General features: G+C 43.9%; 1 protein-coding gene across 1 annotated transcript; it reads right to left on the reverse strand.

Annotated features, from left to right (window-relative positions):
• Window positions 1–425: 425 nt before the first annotated feature.
• mllt1a (MLLT1 super elongation complex subunit a) lies at window positions 426–17,468 on the reverse strand. Its single transcript, XM_085375878.1, has 12 exons — window positions 17,380–17,468; window positions 11,223–11,403; window positions 10,577–10,659; window positions 8,253–8,396; window positions 6,606–6,731; window positions 3,949–4,599; window positions 3,639–3,729; window positions 3,378–3,489; window positions 2,729–2,828; window positions 2,288–2,356; window positions 1,265–1,336; window positions 426–1,161 (listed from the first exon to the last, which is right to left on the reverse strand). The coding sequence occupies exons 1-12, from the start codon at window positions 17,389–17,391 to the stop codon at window positions 1,036–1,038; spliced, it is 1,767 nt and encodes a 588-aa protein (XP_085232004.1). The 5' UTR covers window positions 17,392–17,468; the 3' UTR covers window positions 426–1,035.
• Between the last annotated feature and the right edge of the window lie 791 nt (window positions 17,469–18,259).

Raw genomic sequence — 18,259 nt, forward strand, 5'->3', positions numbered from 1 at the left:
CGTTCTCGTCGTGTCAGATCGCGTGCAAACAGAGCAGCTAACGCTCTGGTGCGTCCGCCGCGACTGAGCCGGCATCACACCTGCAACCCTTGCCCAAACCACGTTAGTAGTATTTTCAGTAAGTGAATCTTTTACTGCTCTGAGTAACGTGTGAGAGGAAAACAAGAGAAGAAGAAAATGAAAGCTCGTCATTTTGCTCCTAAAACTGCTTCATGCATGAAAACCTCTTAAAACAAGAAGAACTAAAAGTCTTTATGGGCTTTAACTCCTAAACTCTGATCAATATGATAACACGAGGAAACACGCATCTGCTTACAACTACATTATAGTGTGTCACAATCCATTTGTTTGAGGTTTATGTGCCTATTAATGTTAAACAGGTGGCTAATAAAGTAAAGTGCTACCTTAATTCTTTATATGTTGGTGTATGCTCGGGGGAAGAATCAAACTGGCTGTTTGTGTTCAAGCAAACAGAGAGAAGTCAGTGACCACAAAGACAACATCTCCCCTTAAACCTCAGCAGTGCTCGGACACACACACACACACACACACACACACACCTCAAGAGTATGTCGAGAGAGAAATGAGCTCCAGCTGACAACGGGGGTGGGGGGGAAGAATCGGAGTGTTCTGCCGAGTAAGGAGTGTGCATGTAGAGGAGGAAGAGGAGGAGGGGGAAGTATTAGGTTTGCAGAGGCGGGAGCAATGAGGGTGCAGGAGGGTGGAGGAGGGGTTGTGGGGTGAATTCCACACCACTGCACGGACTCGAGACGAGAGATGGGTAGTGAAAATCCTGACTGCAGACGGAGTTCTGCCGCTCCGGCGTCTCCTTCCACGCCTCCCGCTGCTGCTCCTCCAGTTCTCTCCCCGGCGTCGAGCGTAGGTGGTGGAGTTGTGTCTTCGTGTGTGCTTGTTCGAAGGTTCAGTCAGTCCCACGAAAGAGCTGCGACAGATCCAGCTACCCGTCTCCTCTCGAAAGAGCAGACGCAGCGACGAGGCCGCCTCCGCCATCCGCGGGCCGGCTTCCACTTCCTGTCACGTGGTCGCCTCCAGGTAGCTCTGTAGTTTGCGGACGGTGGACTCGTCCAGTGAAAAGAGGTCAAAGTCAAAGGTGGTGTTGGTCACATTGAAATGGCCCGTCTCCTCGATCAGGTTGACGATCTGAGAGAGAGGAAGATCAGTTAACGTCACGGCAACCGTTAGCACCGTACGCTCACAGAATCAGAGCATCACAGGGTGATTTAGCTTTGGCACGAACACACACCTGCTGCAGGACGTTACGCTCCCTTAATGCCATCAGTCTGCGGTGGAGGTCCACCAGTTCTTCTGTGTAGGCCTGCTCCATGGGACAGGAGGGAAAAGAGGAGAGAATAAAGTCCAAGGAGTTTAAAAATAATAATAATGATAATAAAGTGTTTAAGAGTCTTCCTACTCTGTCAGCACAAAATTGTGACTCTAGAGAGATTTTTCTTCTACATCGGGGAGATAAAGGACACATGCATGACATACACGAGACGAACATCTGGGAAAACTGGGAACTCCAAACTGATTCAGAGACTAGACGCATCAGTTCTGTCGTTATCAACCGATCAGTATGTTCCATCTTAGCTTTGTGGTAATCGATCCCAGCAGGAGGTAACAGCAGGAACAAAGAATCTCTTCTGCTTTTAGACGTTTAGTCTAAATGAGGTGCTGATGGGGGTTCAGTCACCACCTCAGCCAATAAATCTTCACGGGGGAATCTATAAAGGGTCGCATGTGTTCTCCAGATTTTGGGGGCTTTTAAATGCAGCATTTGCAGGTTTTAGACTCTCATACTTCACGGAGCAACATCTGGAAGATCTGGTCCCAAATCTTCAGCGGTGTAAGAAGCACAAAGATACAGCAGCCGGGGCAATAAATAAATAACTACCATCATGAGAAAAACACGAGTCTGATCAACATCGTGAAGTTAGTAACTCAAAGAGACAAAAACAATAATCTGTTGGTGCTGGACATGGATTTCTCTTTGACTGACACCATAACATGTTTAGAGGGACTGAAGTTTTGGACTCTTCCAACAAAATAAAGATCAGTTTACCAAACGCTACTTAAACATGACTTTAATCAACGAAGAAAGAAGAAAGATGTGTTTATGGGTTCAAAGGCCAGAGTCAGTCTGCATAGCTGGGTGAATTTACTGGTCATTACTGCATCTTGAATCCATTAATGTGGCCCCCGAACGCTGTCTGAAAGCCTCGTGTGTGTGTGAGGTTTAGGCATAAAAAGTTTGATTTACCCTTCCTACCTTGTCGTATCCCTTCTTCATCACCTTCTCCGAGCGAAACGAGGAATCTGGGCTTTTTCGGACAGACACCTGCAGTTCAGAGACAACAGAAAAATGTAAAAGATGGTAAGGGGGGGGGGGGGGGGGGGGGGCATACTGATAGAGAGGCAGTGATGAGACCACCTGCAAAAAAGGAGCAGGAATGCAAGTGCGAGCCAGGTGAATGGCTACAGACCGCTTTAAGCATCACCCTTAAACACACGGCCTGAATTATGGTCTACATCTATACTAAACTCACACATACAGAATGAAATCCCCAGAAAAGCAATAAACTCACAGCTTGTACTGCAAACCGCTCGTCCCACAGTGAGTGCGAACCAAACACACGACACAAGTAATGAGATTATTCTAATGAGACGACTCGTTAATAAAGTGTGCAGCAGAGTGAGGTCTGTGACTCACTTTGTTATTGGAGGAGCTGTGTTTCTGTGGGGGCGGGGCGGGGTCTCGACTGGGGCGGTGGGAGCCGTCGCTGCTGTCGCTCTCGCTGTCCAGGCTGAGTCTGACAGGGGTACAGGGCGAGGTCAGAGGTCAATGACATGCACACAGGCCTCGCACTGTCCATTGTAAGCAGAGTTAACCCTCGAGTAGAATTTGCCTTCTAACAACAAGAGAAAGTTAGGTGGGCAGACAGGTCTAGATATGACAGCCTGTTATTAGACTACAGTAACGCTTTTTGCACATGTAGCTACTCAGCACAACTATAAAAAAGGGAAAAATGATCAGTTAATACGCTCCAACTTTGACTTGTTTGATGCATATTGTGCAGCTTATATTCTCCCGTAGACACAGTGCATATTCACCGCTTTATTTCTCCTTTTTTACAGGATAAAAATACTTTAAAAAGCATTAAAAAGCCCAAAACATTAGTATTTGTTTAATGGAATTGAAACATCAAGCATTAACATACATACCATGACTTTCCCACTAGCGTGTCATACATGTAAGCTGACTGATAATGACTTCTTCACTGATGTGCATGTTTCTGTCACTAATTTCTGTGTAGGAAAGCGTGACAGTGCAAAGAGTGGATGTGTTTTGGGGGACTGACCGAGAGTCGCGGTTAGGCGGGTTGGTTTTGATGGGCGTTTCTTCCTCTGAGGTGGAGTCATCATCATCGGACTCTTCAGACTGGATCTCCTCCACCATGGATCGCAGGGGGCCTGAGTGACGAGTCACACAAACCATCATCTTCCATCATTCTCAGCACCCAAAATTTGTATAAGGTCTAAATTTGCTCATTAAATGAAATAATCGTATCTAATGAAATTCTATTTTTATGTGAAATGGGTCGTAGTTGACAGAACCGTACCTTGTCCTTGTTTCTGTCCCGGCTCAAAGTCAGAGTCTGAACTGGAATCTGAACTGGAGCTTTGAGTGGAAGGACTGGAGGGAACCGACGGCTGTAAAGAGAAGGAGGAGAGATCAACGAGTCCATGAAGAGACAACAACGACACTCATGGGACCGAGTATCAGATGGGCTCACGATGTAATGATGCATTGTTTTTTCTTTTAAATGGACGGGTAAGACCTCAGTCTGTTCAAGAGAAACTAACGAATTTTTCACATCAAACATTTTCCCGTTTCAAAGCTTGACTGAAGCGACCGTCTCGTCCTCCTACCTCTGATTTTGACGATGCTTCATCCTCTGAATTCGACTCTTCTGAGTCTTGTAGTTTCTTGGCCTCTTTCAGTTCCTGCGTGTCGTTTTTGCTTGGGAACCAGCGACCCTTCTCCTTCGGAGGCTTCTTCTCAGCGTACGACTGGTTTGCTGCGGACGAGGACGATACACGGGGGGAGGTTCCTGTGAAGGCCCCGCTGCCGGTGGGCCCCTTCGGCCCCTCGGAGCTGGCCTTCTTCTGCTTCTTAGCGCTCGGTTTGGGAGACTCCACCGTGGACGGTCGTTTCCCCGGTGCTTTGGGCTCCGGCGGCCCTCCGCCACCTCCTCCCCCGCCTCCTCCGCCGCTACCGGCCCCCCCTCCTTTCGGAGACATTCCCTCCATCTTTGAGTCCTTCAGTGTGATTTTAGGCTCCTTGAAGGCCGCCTTGGGGAGGACCTTTACTTCATCTTTCACTTTGATGTCTGACGGCTTTTTTGAAGACGAGGAAGAGGAAGGATCGCGGCCAGGCTTGCTGCTTCCGTCTCTATCGTTGTCTCCTTTTGAAGCAGCTTTGCTCTCAGAGTCCTTGCGTGGCCGCTCTCGGTGCTCCTTGGTTAACTTGTGTGGTTTGGGTCCTTTGCTGCTGCCTCCACTTCCTTCTTTGCTGGGTTCCTAGAGAGAGAAACAACATCATCATCATCATCATCATCGACTCTTCTCCTCGACCATTTGGCTCAAACCGCCACAAACAGAATATCAGCTCAGCTGCCTCGAGTACAAACGCACCGTGTCCTCCCAAGATTCCCAAATCAAGCCTTTCCAGTCTGGCATGTAATCACATTACATGTGACTGTCTCAGTAATTAGTAAACAGAATAACATCTGCCTAACAGCTGTATGAAGTTCACCATCGCTCAGAGCTGAATGAGGACATCCTCAGTTCCAGTCCCAGCATCTTGGTCTTTAATAGGCTCGAGATCTTAGCTGATTCTATTAGCTAGTTATAACTGTTAATAAGCAAGGCTATGTGGAGCTGCTGCTGATGGGAATGTCGTTAGCGTCGCTGGAATCCGATTAGCGTGAAACGCACTGAAACGTATTGATGGTGCTGGACAAATGTGATACGTGATTTGTCGCAGCAGACGAAGCGTACGGAAAATCAACGATGGCTCCGTTTCTAGTGAGCTTCGGAAACAACATTAGCCGCCGCCCCCCACAACCTCCAACATTTCCAGGTTTGACTCGTGCAGCTCTGGACCACCTTTAGCAGGGTTTCTACTTGTTTAGGTTGCTCCCTGCAAGACCAATTGCAGATGGCGTTACCGTTGACGTCACACTTTTACACCGTACAGCAGTCTTCAGTAGAAGACTGTCGTGCACTGCAAAATCCTAACAATTCTCAGACCAAGTTTATTAATAATTTTATAGAGTAGGAAGCAAAGTATGAAGAGAGAGGAGGTGAGAGACACAGGTCTCAACAACCTCAACAGTGCTGCGTATCGTCAGGTGCTGCTGAAATACTTAGTGGGCACTGGGCGCGCCAAGCAGAGCGAGTTCATGGGATCATTGGTCAAGCCATCGGTTTTAAGGTGATAATTTTCAGGTTTCTTTCAAACTTCTGACCCCACATAAGTTCATCACTACTGAGTGGTGAAGGAAAAACCAGTCCGAGTGCAACAAGCTGACATTTCTGTCTGATCTCAACAAATAACCGAAAAGGTGTATAAGTGACTCTGACCAGCAGATACTAACCAATTCCTGAGTTTGTGCCAAACGTGAATAATTTTCCTCAAAGAGCTGCTGAGACATCGGTCGTGAGAATGGGGCAGAAAAACACATCGTCAACCCCGAAGCATATTTCCTCAGCCACAGCTGTCACTGGCACGGAGGCATAAAAATGCAAATGTGCAAACAAACGCGCCACAGAGTCACCAGAGCGGCTTTTAATAGAGCTCTGGCAGGCAGCGCCCACTTATCAGCAAACAGTTTTACAGCTTTTTCAAAGTGACACTATTAAAGTTGATGCACACATTAGAGCTTTTATCATACTGTTAAAAAACTGGAGAAAAAGTGCGTCTTCGGAGACTTCCTGCGCCGAGTTTTTCCGTGTCAGCAGATGGACACAGCTGGATGAAACCATTCCAGCTCGAGCTGGTGCTCAGCAAACATCCACTCATGCCACGATAATCATGGGACTGATGAAACGTGCATTTCTATGTCGAAATAAAGACGGACATTCGTTTGCACGCGTGCCACAATGGTGAGGCTTTAACAAATGACTGCGTACGAGAAGAACACAGGGGCCTGTTATTGCTTTATCAGCTCCTTATTTTATCAAGAGAGAAGGAATAGACTTAGAAAGACAATCTCCTGCCCCACTTTTAAGAAAGACCGTACCAGGTCAGTTCTGTGCTGGCCTGTGAGCTGGCAGAGTAAACGTAAAGGGATCAGTTTCCCGTTTTCTTCTGATATCCCTCCTTTCCTGGCAGGCTGAGTAATTCTGCATACAGATGCTCAAAAACAGCTGGAAGTGATTAGAAGTCTGAGTCAGGCAGTGTGTGTGTTTTTAGAAAATGCAATCGTTGGAGTTGACCAATAAAGCCGATTATAAATTTAAGATGAATGAGAGAGGTGCAAAGAGAAAATAAAACGGTCTAGCGGGATCATTTCTTCACCAACCTTTGACACGTGAGAGGTCTTGGTCTTCTTGGGGTCTGAGAAGGCAGAGAGGGGGATGGTGGGGAGCATGGGGTAGTCTGGGCTTGGCCTTGACATGGCCTCCGCCCCCTCGGGGACCACCAACACCTGAAATTCAAAAAAGAGGCTTTCATAGGTGCAAGCTCTGAGAACTGAAGCAAAACACATGTTCATTTTCCCCGATAGATTTATAAGTGGGCTTTATACGTGAGTTTGGAAAGAAAATCAAACCGAATCAGTATAAAAGATAAGAAATGTATCATAGATGAATTTTATTTTATGTGCAAATAAAAATGTATTAAAGCATATACTGAGGAAGACGCGCTGCAGCAGCCGAGATACAGAAACAGCGAAAAGCAAAGCTGATAAAGACTGTCCTCACTTCCTGCAGCTCAAGTTTGATCAATTTCCAATGAACTGAGTGTTCATAGTGTGCAGCACCTTAAATGTACAGCTACTCTGGGCTCGGAGGTTAATGGCTACTACAGCATTTACACATCCACACCATGGAGTTACATTAACCTCCTAGGACAGGGGTGTCCAACTCCAGGCCTCGAGGGCCAGGGTCCTGCAGGTTTTAGATCTCACCCTGGGTCGACACACCTGAATCACATGATTAGTTCATTATCAGGCCTCTGGAGAACTTCAAGACATGTGGAGGAGGTCATTTAGACATTTAAATCAGCTGTGTTGGATCAAGGACACATCTAAAACCTGCAGGACTCCGGCCCTTGAGGCCTGGAGTTTGACACCACTGTCCTAGGACACAATTTTAAATATGCAGAAACAAAAATCAGGTAAATAAATAAAAAATAATCATGTAATTCTTTGTTTTTACATCCATCAGGTCTCAATCAGCCCAAACAGCAAAAAGAAATTAAAAATGCTATGAAAGAGTTCGGTTCTTAGGAGGTTAAAATGAATCTCTGACGTGAGGTCACCTAAACAGGATCACATTATTCAGCCAAATTAAAGATATTTTTAAACTGTATAAAAATCCCTTCATTAGCCAAAGGGGGAAACAGCAGGGACATAAGAGTCAAAAGCTATTTGATCAGTAACACTGCAGCATTTTCAAATTATAGAATTGATTTAAATAATGTAACAACGTAACAATTTACAGCATATGTGGATTATTTAAGTTTACACAAGGTTTTGATAAAAGTCACACTTTCTTATTTATCAGCCGCAGTGCTGACTAAACCGATTCAGCGTCCTCGTGTTCACACAATCCCCTATTTAGCGTTCGGGCAAAGGAGTGTGTAACATCCCAGCAGCTCCCGATCTCTCTCTCACACACACACAAAAAGAGCACAAAGAAGAAGAAACATACTTTTCAAAGTGAAATCTCAGGGTTTAATTCCTTCTAAGACCCCTTTTTAAAGTAAATCAATGCTTTTTAAGACTTTAAGTGATCTCCTCAATGCGGGTTATCTGCGGCTCTTAAAGGATTAAAATGGGAGTCGAGAACAGGAAAAAAAACACTTCGAGCCAACAACTCCTCCCACGTTAACGCTAAAATACAGTGTGCCGCACTCGCTACTATTAGCGTCTGATATTCACTTTGATCAGCCATTTAGCTCTCAGTCAGTCAGCCTGGCTACGAGCCAAAGTGTCAGGCAGCCTCACCCCTCCAGCTTTGATCAGCTTTCTCCTGAATTCTTTGGTGGGGTTGTTGAAGGTGAGCTTCTCACAGCGCAGGTGGTTGACTGGTGGGTTGCCCTCCAAGTTAAGGAAAAGGTCGTAGTTGAAACACACTTTTTTGGGCTCCTCCTGAACAGGGAGAAGAATGAAGGTTTTAAAAGTCCTTACACAGCACGTGTGGCACTCAGTCATAGACATTTCACAACGCACAATAAAAGCTGAATGACTGCACCGTCAACCCGGAAAGTCAACAGAACAGAGACAATGCTGGAGCTGGAGCACTGATAAGAAACATTCCTGAGGGAAGCTGTACAGCGGCGGAGCGGAGCGACACAGGCACATGTATTAGGTCACTCTTCAAAGACTTTATAAATAAAGTTTTTTAAGTAACCGCGATGATGGCTTAATGGTCGCTAATATTTACTTTCCTCTTCACTTTCCTTCAAGTCTTTTCTGGATCATCCTGACAGATTCGTCTCATTGTTTACAGAAGCTACTCGCACTTAAAAGGAGGATGTTGCAATTTTGGAAGCAGTTGAAAGGTTTAACATTACAAAGGACTACAGAAGATGATGGCACACTAATGTGCACAGGCCCTGTATCGTAATGCAAGCAGAGCGGTTCCTCCATCGTTCTTCTCAATGGCTGACATAAAGATGCCGGTGCTGTGACTAATAGAAACAACTGTTTCCACACCAGACGAGCCTTTCACTAACACAGGACTGCATACGAGCATTTCTCCTAAAGTGAAACGGATCCTATAACACGGCTTACCACAGGAGCGCACTCTGCTGCAACATCACTTTAAGGTGCTACAGATTTGAATCATTTAACATTCAGGTAATCGCATTACTTTAAAGTACAAGAGTAAGATATCTGCCCTTATGTCAAATTAAAAACCGACAGTTTCGAGTTACTATATCACAAATGGAGCCACAACAAACGCGATTCAATGCACCAGATGTCAGCACACCTTTCATTACTCTAGTTACTTTTTGCCTGCCTTTAAAGACATCGTTGCTTTTCCCTGTAAAATATTTTAAAAGTGTCAGCTAGCACACTCGGGTACTCTGAGAGCAGGCTCTGCATCGCCATCGGGGATATTCCTTCTTACGAGCTCCTGGAGGCCGAGAGTCATCCAGCCAGTGTTTTGGTACGTCTGCAGCAAATAATAATACCATCCATAAACTTCACCTTCCTAACGCCTTTGCACTTGTGCAGTCACCTGTAATCACACGCCCAGCCCACGCTTCAGTCAGAGTGCACACACTGTGGTTCTAGATATGACCGAACAAATTTATCTAGTGCTCCAAATATTCCCCGCATCTCTCTTCATGCAAAGGCTATTTTGGCAGTTTTTATGACATGTTGTTTATATGCAGGTCTTTTGCAAGTCGGATCTGTGCAAACTCTCAGAGCACCCATGATGCCATTTTAAGAGGACAGCCACCACAAATCTGATCTGATTAGCTGTCCTGAGGCTCTTTAATAGAACTATTGATTAAAAGCTTTCATCTCATGATGACTTCAAATCCTCCAGCAACACTTTGTCATGTGGAGCCATGATCTAGACGTGCAGAAAGACACGGCTAACAAGTCCAGAATGGCTCATCTTATAATCACGCGTGTGCAGCCGATCTAAGTGGAAATCACAGGCGTACTTAACTTAGTTTAATAAACTACAGGTTTGATAATTGCTTGCCAGTAATCACTGGTTACTCAGCTTTGGGGGGCTCTGCTTCCAGTCTAATCTTTCTAACGTCTACCTTAGATTTTCCATAAGAGGATAGAAAGTAGCCCAGCCTTTAATTAGTCAATTATGTGATCATTGAGAGCTGATACTTCTGATTTATAGTGTACATATTTTTCCACCAGAGGTTCTGAACCATCACTGCCTTTATACGGCCACAAGTAATTGCATTACTCCTGGTTTAGACGGTAACTTGATTACGTTCACATCAAGTAAAAGGGAAACCCAGTTTTCTCTATCAAGTTAAGGAGTTAACCAGATTAACATGAGTATTGCTGGAAAAGCCTGATTTCTCCTTATATGCTGCATTCCTGTGAGAGTGTAAAGGCAGCCTTAAGTCCCATTCAGACTGAGATGCATCTCTAAGGGAGGTGATTGTGTCGTTATTTGCAGCGGTCAGTGATTTTTTTACCTCCCCCCCAGTTTTCCTGCAGATCTCTGCAGAGCATCACAGATTTTTCTCTCTGCTTTTTCCTGTTTTAACCATTTTAGCTCAGCCACGTGTAAAAATGAACTTTTAGAAAAACTAACATTTTCTAATGCATTCAGGTATTCTCACCTTGTTCTTGAAGTAAACCTCAATAGGCATGAGGAAACCTGCGTAGCCCGACTCCTCCACTTTGTATGGAGGCTCCTTGCATACTGCAGAGAGACAAATATGTTTTTTAACCCCCAATAAAGAAAATAAATAATCCACCGACTGTAACAAACTCTGTCGAGGTCACAATATGCCCGGATATTTTCACATTACTTAATTTAAAGGGATGCAAAAACAAAACGGCGGCACAAACTAGTGAGAAGCATGCTTTTATTCTGATAGGATTGCGTGTTTTTAGCATTAAATGATAGTGGACTCATAATTGGCGTAAAGAGAAAATTACAACAATATTCCTACTGGGCTGTCACAGCGGTACAGTTTATCTTTGTGCTGCCTGCCCTCACTCTGACCTCCAACAAACAACCTCATTTCAACATTTAGAAATCTGATCAATTTCTCACGTGTCATATGTAACAGGAAGAAATGTGTCATCTGTATAAAATCACAAAAAGGAGTGAAAAACAAAACTGTTTCCCTCTCAAAGATTCGGTGCCTTTTCTTTTAAATCACTGGCTGTTTTCACTGTGTGGGATTTTAAAATAAACTGGCAGAGAATGAAAATGTGTGGTTGTGTGAATGTTTACATGTCGTTATTGCTCTGTCCTACCTCTCTTGGGTTTGGGGAAGCTCTCGTGCAGGCGGAAGACAACCTTCTCTACAAAGTGCTGGATGTCACCAGTCTCTGGGCCTCGGACAAACACCATCCAGTCGTGGGTGAAGCCTTCTGATGTCACCTTCTTCCTTAGCTGAGCTCGGTGGCCCAACTCTAGTTTTACCTGCACAGTGCACTGAAAAGAGACAGAGTACTTTAAATACCAAGAATGAAGGCGTTCAATTCAGTTTTATTTACACAGCGCCAAATCACAACAACAGTCGCCTCAAGGCGCTTTATATTGTACAGTAGATCCTACAATAATAGATACAAAGAAAAACCCAACAATCATGTGACCACCTATGAGCAAGCACTTTGGCGACAGTGGGAAGGAAAAACTCCCTTTTAACAGGAAGAAACCTCCGGCAGAACCAGGTTCAGGGAGGGGCGGAGCCATCTGCTGTGATTGGTTGGGGTGAGAGAAGGAAGACGGGATAAAGGACAGGCTGTGGCATGGGAGCAAAACCATAATTTCAGGTATTGTAAAAAAAACAAAACAAAACACAGATTTAAGAGATTGAGAAACTCATACTGACATTTTGTCACGTAGAAGTGAGAAAAGCACAGAAAATTAATCCCTTGAGATTTTTATGGGACGAAAGCAACCTGAACTTTACTGGCTTCTGCCTACATTTCCAGGCAATACTGTCACTCAGGTCAGTTTTTATTCATCAGCCAAAGTCAAGGGGCTTTAAATCTATACAACACAGGACACAGACAGGATAAACCTCCTAGTTTGCAACCAACTAATAATCAGCACTTTATTTTCTATGCAACTTTCTTGTTTTCGGTTTTCGGAGTCAGCGAAAAGGTGAAAAAATAAATACATAAACGCTGAGCAGACATTTTCCATTGTCTTGTTAGAGGACTAACCATCTTTTGATTTGGACCTAACTCATTTAAGAAGCTTGTTAAATGTCATCTGTGCTGGAAAAGTGAGGCCAACTCAAATAATATCTGTCCGTCCATCCATATTTCTTAACTGCTGTTCAGTACGCCCTCGACAGTCTATTGCAGAAATAACAGACTCATAATCACACTTACATCTATTTCAGAATCACTGATTAACCAATCATGCATGTCTTTGGACTACGCAGGCACACGGGTACATGCTCCACACAGAAAGACCCCCAGCCGGCCGGGGGTTCAAACTCAGGAGGTGACAGCATTAAATGCACCACTATGTGACCCACAAATTAAAATTAATTTTAAAACAAATCTGCGGTAGTTTATCTGTTCTTATGAAGAAAGATCTGAGGATGAAAGGAACGCCCTTCTTTGCATTAGATCTGAGGCAGGGGGTTTCTAAGGATTGATATCACAGATTTATGATAAAGGAGAAGGTGCTTTTGGCAGCACCTTTATTTCTGAACGTATCACCACAGAGAGACATCTGCATGTGTGATTGGGCCTGATTTACACCGAATGACCTTCCTGATCCAGTCCTCCCATTTATCCAGGCTTGGGACAGGCACTAAGGTCGTGACCCCTGAGGCTGGGTTTGTGTAGCCTCCCAGACTCAAACCACACTTTTTTTTTTTTTCCACATGCAAGGTGAATGTGCTAACTGCTAAACTGCTCGATTAATGATTAAGAAGAAGAAAACAAAAACAGCTCACACAGTTTTAAGTTGGTTTGACATACTCAGATTTTTTTGCCTTTAACATCATTCAGTACTAGCTTACACTAAAGTACCCTGCTAGCAAATAAAGAGGAAATAAATACTAATGGAATAGTTCATTCATTTTTATATTTTACTAACAAATAGTTTAATAGCTTAATAAAACTCAGCATCACTGAACACAGCAAAGATTTTCAGTCAGTTTAACAACTACAGCCAGACTTTGTCGGCCATCTCTCCTCTGTGCTGTTCCCATGTTTCTGTAACATCATAATGAATCTCTGGGTTTCCGACACTTGGCTAAACAACAGCTTTTGCTTTGGGCCTGAAAACATTGCATCCAACTGCAAAACCATTAAATACGATTAAAACTGGAAATCTTTCATTTTTGGGGCGATGACGTCACCGTGACCTTTAAACAAACCCGCTTACCTTTACTTCAGTTGTTTTATAGAGTCGGCTATTAATCATAACAACTGTCTACAGATTTTAAGTCAATTATCAACTGCATTACAATCGATAATGACTGTAAGTCAAAGCCCCGTGCTATTGGCTGCATCCCGGTCCCTGGCAGTGACAAATTACAGCAGCAAAGACACCTTCCAAGCTGAGGTAGCTTATGAAATAAACATAAGCAAAGCCAGTTGTAAGATTAATCCACGGAGCAATTATTCATTGGGTCGCGATTCCACCTTGAACAAAACCTCTGAATCTCTCGAGTGTTAGGACTCGACACTCGAGTGGAAAGGGGCCGGACAGAAACAAAGCCGGACTCATGCAGGGACGCTCCCAGTGGAATGGGAGTGATTAGGTGCCCGAGCAGAACAATCTCAAAAGGTTTGTCCAGAAGAGGGTCGCGTTGTTGGGCCACAACTGTCTGCCAAGAACAATGACAGCAGCGGGCCACGCAAGTGACACAGCGCTGGTGGAGATAGAGCGCAGGAGGGGAAGCGAGGGGTGGAGGCGGGCGGGGGACAGAAAGGCACTTTATGTCCAGGGGAGGACTGAAGAATGTGGGGATTTGGCCCCTGCACCGAGGAGCTCGTGAGCTGGGACCGAGCGGGGGGATTAGAGGGGACAGGATTGAGATGAGCTGGTCTGGCACTCCCCAGCACGAACGCACACAAACACGCACACACAAACAGGCATGCACATACACCTCCCCGCCTGGCGCTCTGCCCGGCCATTCTGTGGCAGTAATGCCCTTAAACTCCAGACTCCACCACACCCACAGCGAGCCGCCATGGACTCCCTCCAATCATCAGTGCCCCCCCCTCCCCCCGAGGAGCTGGTTTAAAAAAAAAAATTTAAAAAAAAAATCAGGGTTGTGATAAGCAAACATAAAAATCAGGATGACAACGAGCCAAAGAGGAAGATGCTGATTGTGCTTCAGAAACACACAAAAAGGAATGAGCGCTAAAATTAAGTGATTTCAGTAACAGGTAAAGTTTAAAAACATTTAAATATAAATAAAAACTAAAACAAGGGAATTTGAGGATTTCTTCATTCTCTGATATTATGATTGATCCTTTAGCAAAATGAAGAATCAGAGGAAAAAATCTCTTCTCACAATTTTTAAGCAGAAAAAAATTGACAGAAAAAAAGCAATTGGCTCCAGGAGTGCGTGCAATATAATAATAATGAAACAAATTAAGAGAACGAGACAGAGAACCCCGTCCCGAGGTAAGCAGTTAATTAGCTGATAGTCAGAAAATGAGTGCAAGTTTTTGATGACTAAAAAGATCAATCAAAACATTTTCGAGTCCATATCAATATTCTCCCGTTTCACCTTCTGAATTGAGAAATATTTTCTCATTTGTTTTGACAATAAACTGAATATTTTTGTGGGGTGATGGCTGAACATTGCAAGTCATCTGACACCACTACCTTGATTATTAGACTGGATCATTTTCAGACTCATCATTTAAGAAAACAATCGGCCGATTTATCGATAACGCCGTAACACGATGAAACAAGAAGTGTACTCTTCCATTAAACACATTTTGTTGGTGCAGTTGCAGGAAAGTTTACAATTAACATCTATTTTTATTATCAGTTAGTTTATAGATTTATTTTCTTCAGTTGTTAATTGATAAATTAAGCTATTAAATCTCTGTCGTCTACACATTTCCAAATCTAAGGTGACATATTCAGATGTTCCTCTCTATGAGCAGTCCCAAACCAAATCAGAAGCAATGAAAATTTCACCACAACATTCAAGATGATTTTGAATATACAAAAAAAGAAGGAAAAAATTCCTCTAATATTTAAACAGTTTAAACTTTATGACAACAAGAAGCCAGAATTATGAAGACACGAAATGAACTCAACACTGGTGCAGATACACAGGAACCAGAGTGTCAAACAGTTTAGTTCTACTAAAATAAGCTGGGCAAACAGGCGTGTGGAGACACAGTTATTCAGCTAACTTCCATCAAAGCCAAAGCATGGGATAAAATAAATAAATAACACAAAGCCACCGATATTGAAATGATGCGTGCATGCCCCCTCTCTCTTTCACTCACACAGTGCTTCAATTGAGGGGAAATACAAATTTTGGCAGACACACTGGCTCCCATGAAAACAATGAACTCCCAGCTGCCATGTAAATAACACCCCTCATGACAGTGTTAATCTCTTCCAGCAAATGAACGATTAAAATAAAAGTCAGAAAGTTTGCCTGAAAGGGGACGAACAAGCGCGCGACACCAGTTGTCTTGTGGGGATGCTGAACTCTTTCCCCGTACCGCACAATCTACGAGATAACGTGGATAGAGGTGAAACAGTTACTTGTACTGGAAAATGGTCAATCCCTGGGAGCCACAGGGGAGTCACAAATAGCCTATCTGCAGCACCCAAAGAAAACAAGTGAGCATTGGAAATAGGGTGTGCGAACGAGCGTGTGAGGATTATGAAAAGCTGCACGACCACTCATCCTGTCATCTCAACTGCAGCGTTCATGCCACAAAGATCAGAGCACGAGAGAAGAGAAAAAAAGAGGCTCCTTTGCTGTCCACACAGAAAGCTGTATGACTAATCAAGCTGCTATCCCGCTGCTAATGTCATGATGTTGGACTATGCAATAAATTGAATTCCCCATTTTTAGTCTAAACTTGATCCTTCTCTGAGTCTGAAAGAGCAATTTAAACCTAATGAGATCTAGTCCAACAACCTTGCAAATATATCTCAGTGTTCTGAAGTGCATTTGGATCAGTGAGGCCAGACATACTCACTACAAACACTTTTAGGAACAAAGCAACTCCGTTCAATGGGAACACACTACAAAATGACATCGGTGTGCCCTTGATCAAGGTAGAATTTGAATGTGTACACATGAAATGCCAGTGCGTGTGATATTTGTGTAAAGTGTTTGGAAAAGCTATTTGCAAATCTTGCCTATGTAACAAAGGTAACATGCGTAGCACAAGTACAGCTAGAGAAAGCATTTAACTTGTAGCAGGAGACTTCCTCTGGATGCACTAAAACTTCAAAGGGGCCAAAGCTGAGCGGAGACCCGTTCCAAGAAAGTGGCTGAGCCACTTTCCATGGGTGTGTGTGGCCTAGCCATCTGAAATAAGTCCTGAATGGCCTCGGGCATTTTGAGAGTAACCCATTCAGCAGCATCTACTTTACAGTTAGCAGATATGTAATTTGGTTTAGCCCCTTTTCTGTTTCTGTGAAATAAATTAGGTACCTTTTTATGGTGTCATAAATTTTAACTGCGCAAATTTATATGTGGATTGCACAAAATGTCGAGGCACGACACTGCAAGATCACAAAGTTCACAGAACAGCCTTTAAAATTATGTTTTATACTGAGGATTCTCTGCTTTATAATAAGCAGCAAATCTTTACTGGACTCAACATTTGCCACACACGGAGCCTGTCAGTTTTTCACCATGCCACACGAAGGTGATGACCATTAAACATTAACCAAGTGCTGGCAAATAATGCAGACACTGCATGATGTACGCAGATTGCTGGTTTTATTTGCTTTGTATGTTAAGGTTTCAGGCCGCTGGCACTGGAGACAACACCCGCCTCTCCAGGTTTCTCTCTCCCGGCGCCTTGTAGCGACTCCTTAGCTTTTAGCCAACGGCCGACACTGTCCTCATAGGTAGATTAGCTTAGCTCGGCGGTACAAAACCTCGACTTGAGACTGGTCTTCGTGCTGTTTAATGTTGTGCATGTGCTGTTTAAAGCCAGCAAAGCAGTAGCTCTCTTTGTGTGCCTGGCTGTGGCTAGAGCTATGCAGCGGTACTGACTGAATGGTGTAGTAGACTGAGCTCAGCTAGCGGTAAATACCGATGTATGAGTGCCCAGCTAGCATAGCTCCAGAGCCAAACAACTACGAGTTCATTAGCAGCAGGAGCATTTTTTTCTTCTGGCTAGCAGAACAGAGGATTCATTCCTGACCAGCCAGCGCTTAGCCTGCTGCCATTTACAGCCTGAAAAGTTCATATAGCATCGGGAGACACAAAAGCCACTCTACCTGGTTCTCCATGTTTCTCTGGCCTCAGTGAATGATGGATATATTTACAGCGGCGTTAGTGGAGCTTCTACCCAGCCTCGTCTACTCATTGTGTGTCTATCCTTCTGCCCAAAGCGGAAGGCAGACGGCTCCCTCCCCTCGCAGACGGCATCTGGCAGGCTACCAAAACAGAAAGCTCTCTCAGCCAATAGGAGAACGGCAAATGGAAGCGCTCTTGAAAGGAGCCAACCAGCGATCGCCAAAGGCGGGCCAGTCCCCGAGCTGCAAATACAATTAAAGCATTTTCTGGTGGTTCTCTGGAGTGACAGCGAGCTTGTCCCAATGGCTACAGCTCTGTTTCAATTGTAAAATGCACAGCATGCTAATTGATTAATCGGGGTTCGATCGTATTGGGTTTCAGATTTTACCCATTTCTCTTCCTGTCCTAAACGCAAAATCGATGGCACTAACAATCAGCCTAATCTTACTCTTACAATCCTCTTATATTTACAAATTTAAAAAATGTCTTTCTTTGCCTGCCCTGTAAAAACTGCCCTATTAAAAACTACAGCTTCATATCTAACCCACTGGAAAGTCAGTAAACACAGACACACAGTGTTTTTACACCACATTTATTTAGTAAATGTAATAAGAGTCTAAAATATGGCAGATAGTTCAATAACAATTTGAAAATAATCATAAATATGAATCCAATAAATACAGAATATGTATAGGAGCTGCTATTCACGCAGAGTATTATGACTTTGCAGAATACTTTCAATGCACTGCCTCACTTGCAATGCGTTACAGTGCTTTAAATGACCCGAACGCTTCCTGCACTGGCAAAAAGCAAGCATTTAAAGGTCACTGATGTCAGCTAAAGCCTGCAAAACCTGTTTTT

This window comes from Diplotaxodon limnothrissa, linkage group LG17 (genome assembly GCF_057381915.1).
Source record: "Diplotaxodon limnothrissa isolate DT_005_m linkage group LG17, D_limnothrissa_male_GT1.1, whole genome shotgun sequence".
NCBI lineage: Eukaryota > Metazoa > Chordata > Actinopteri > Cichliformes > Cichlidae > Diplotaxodon > Diplotaxodon limnothrissa.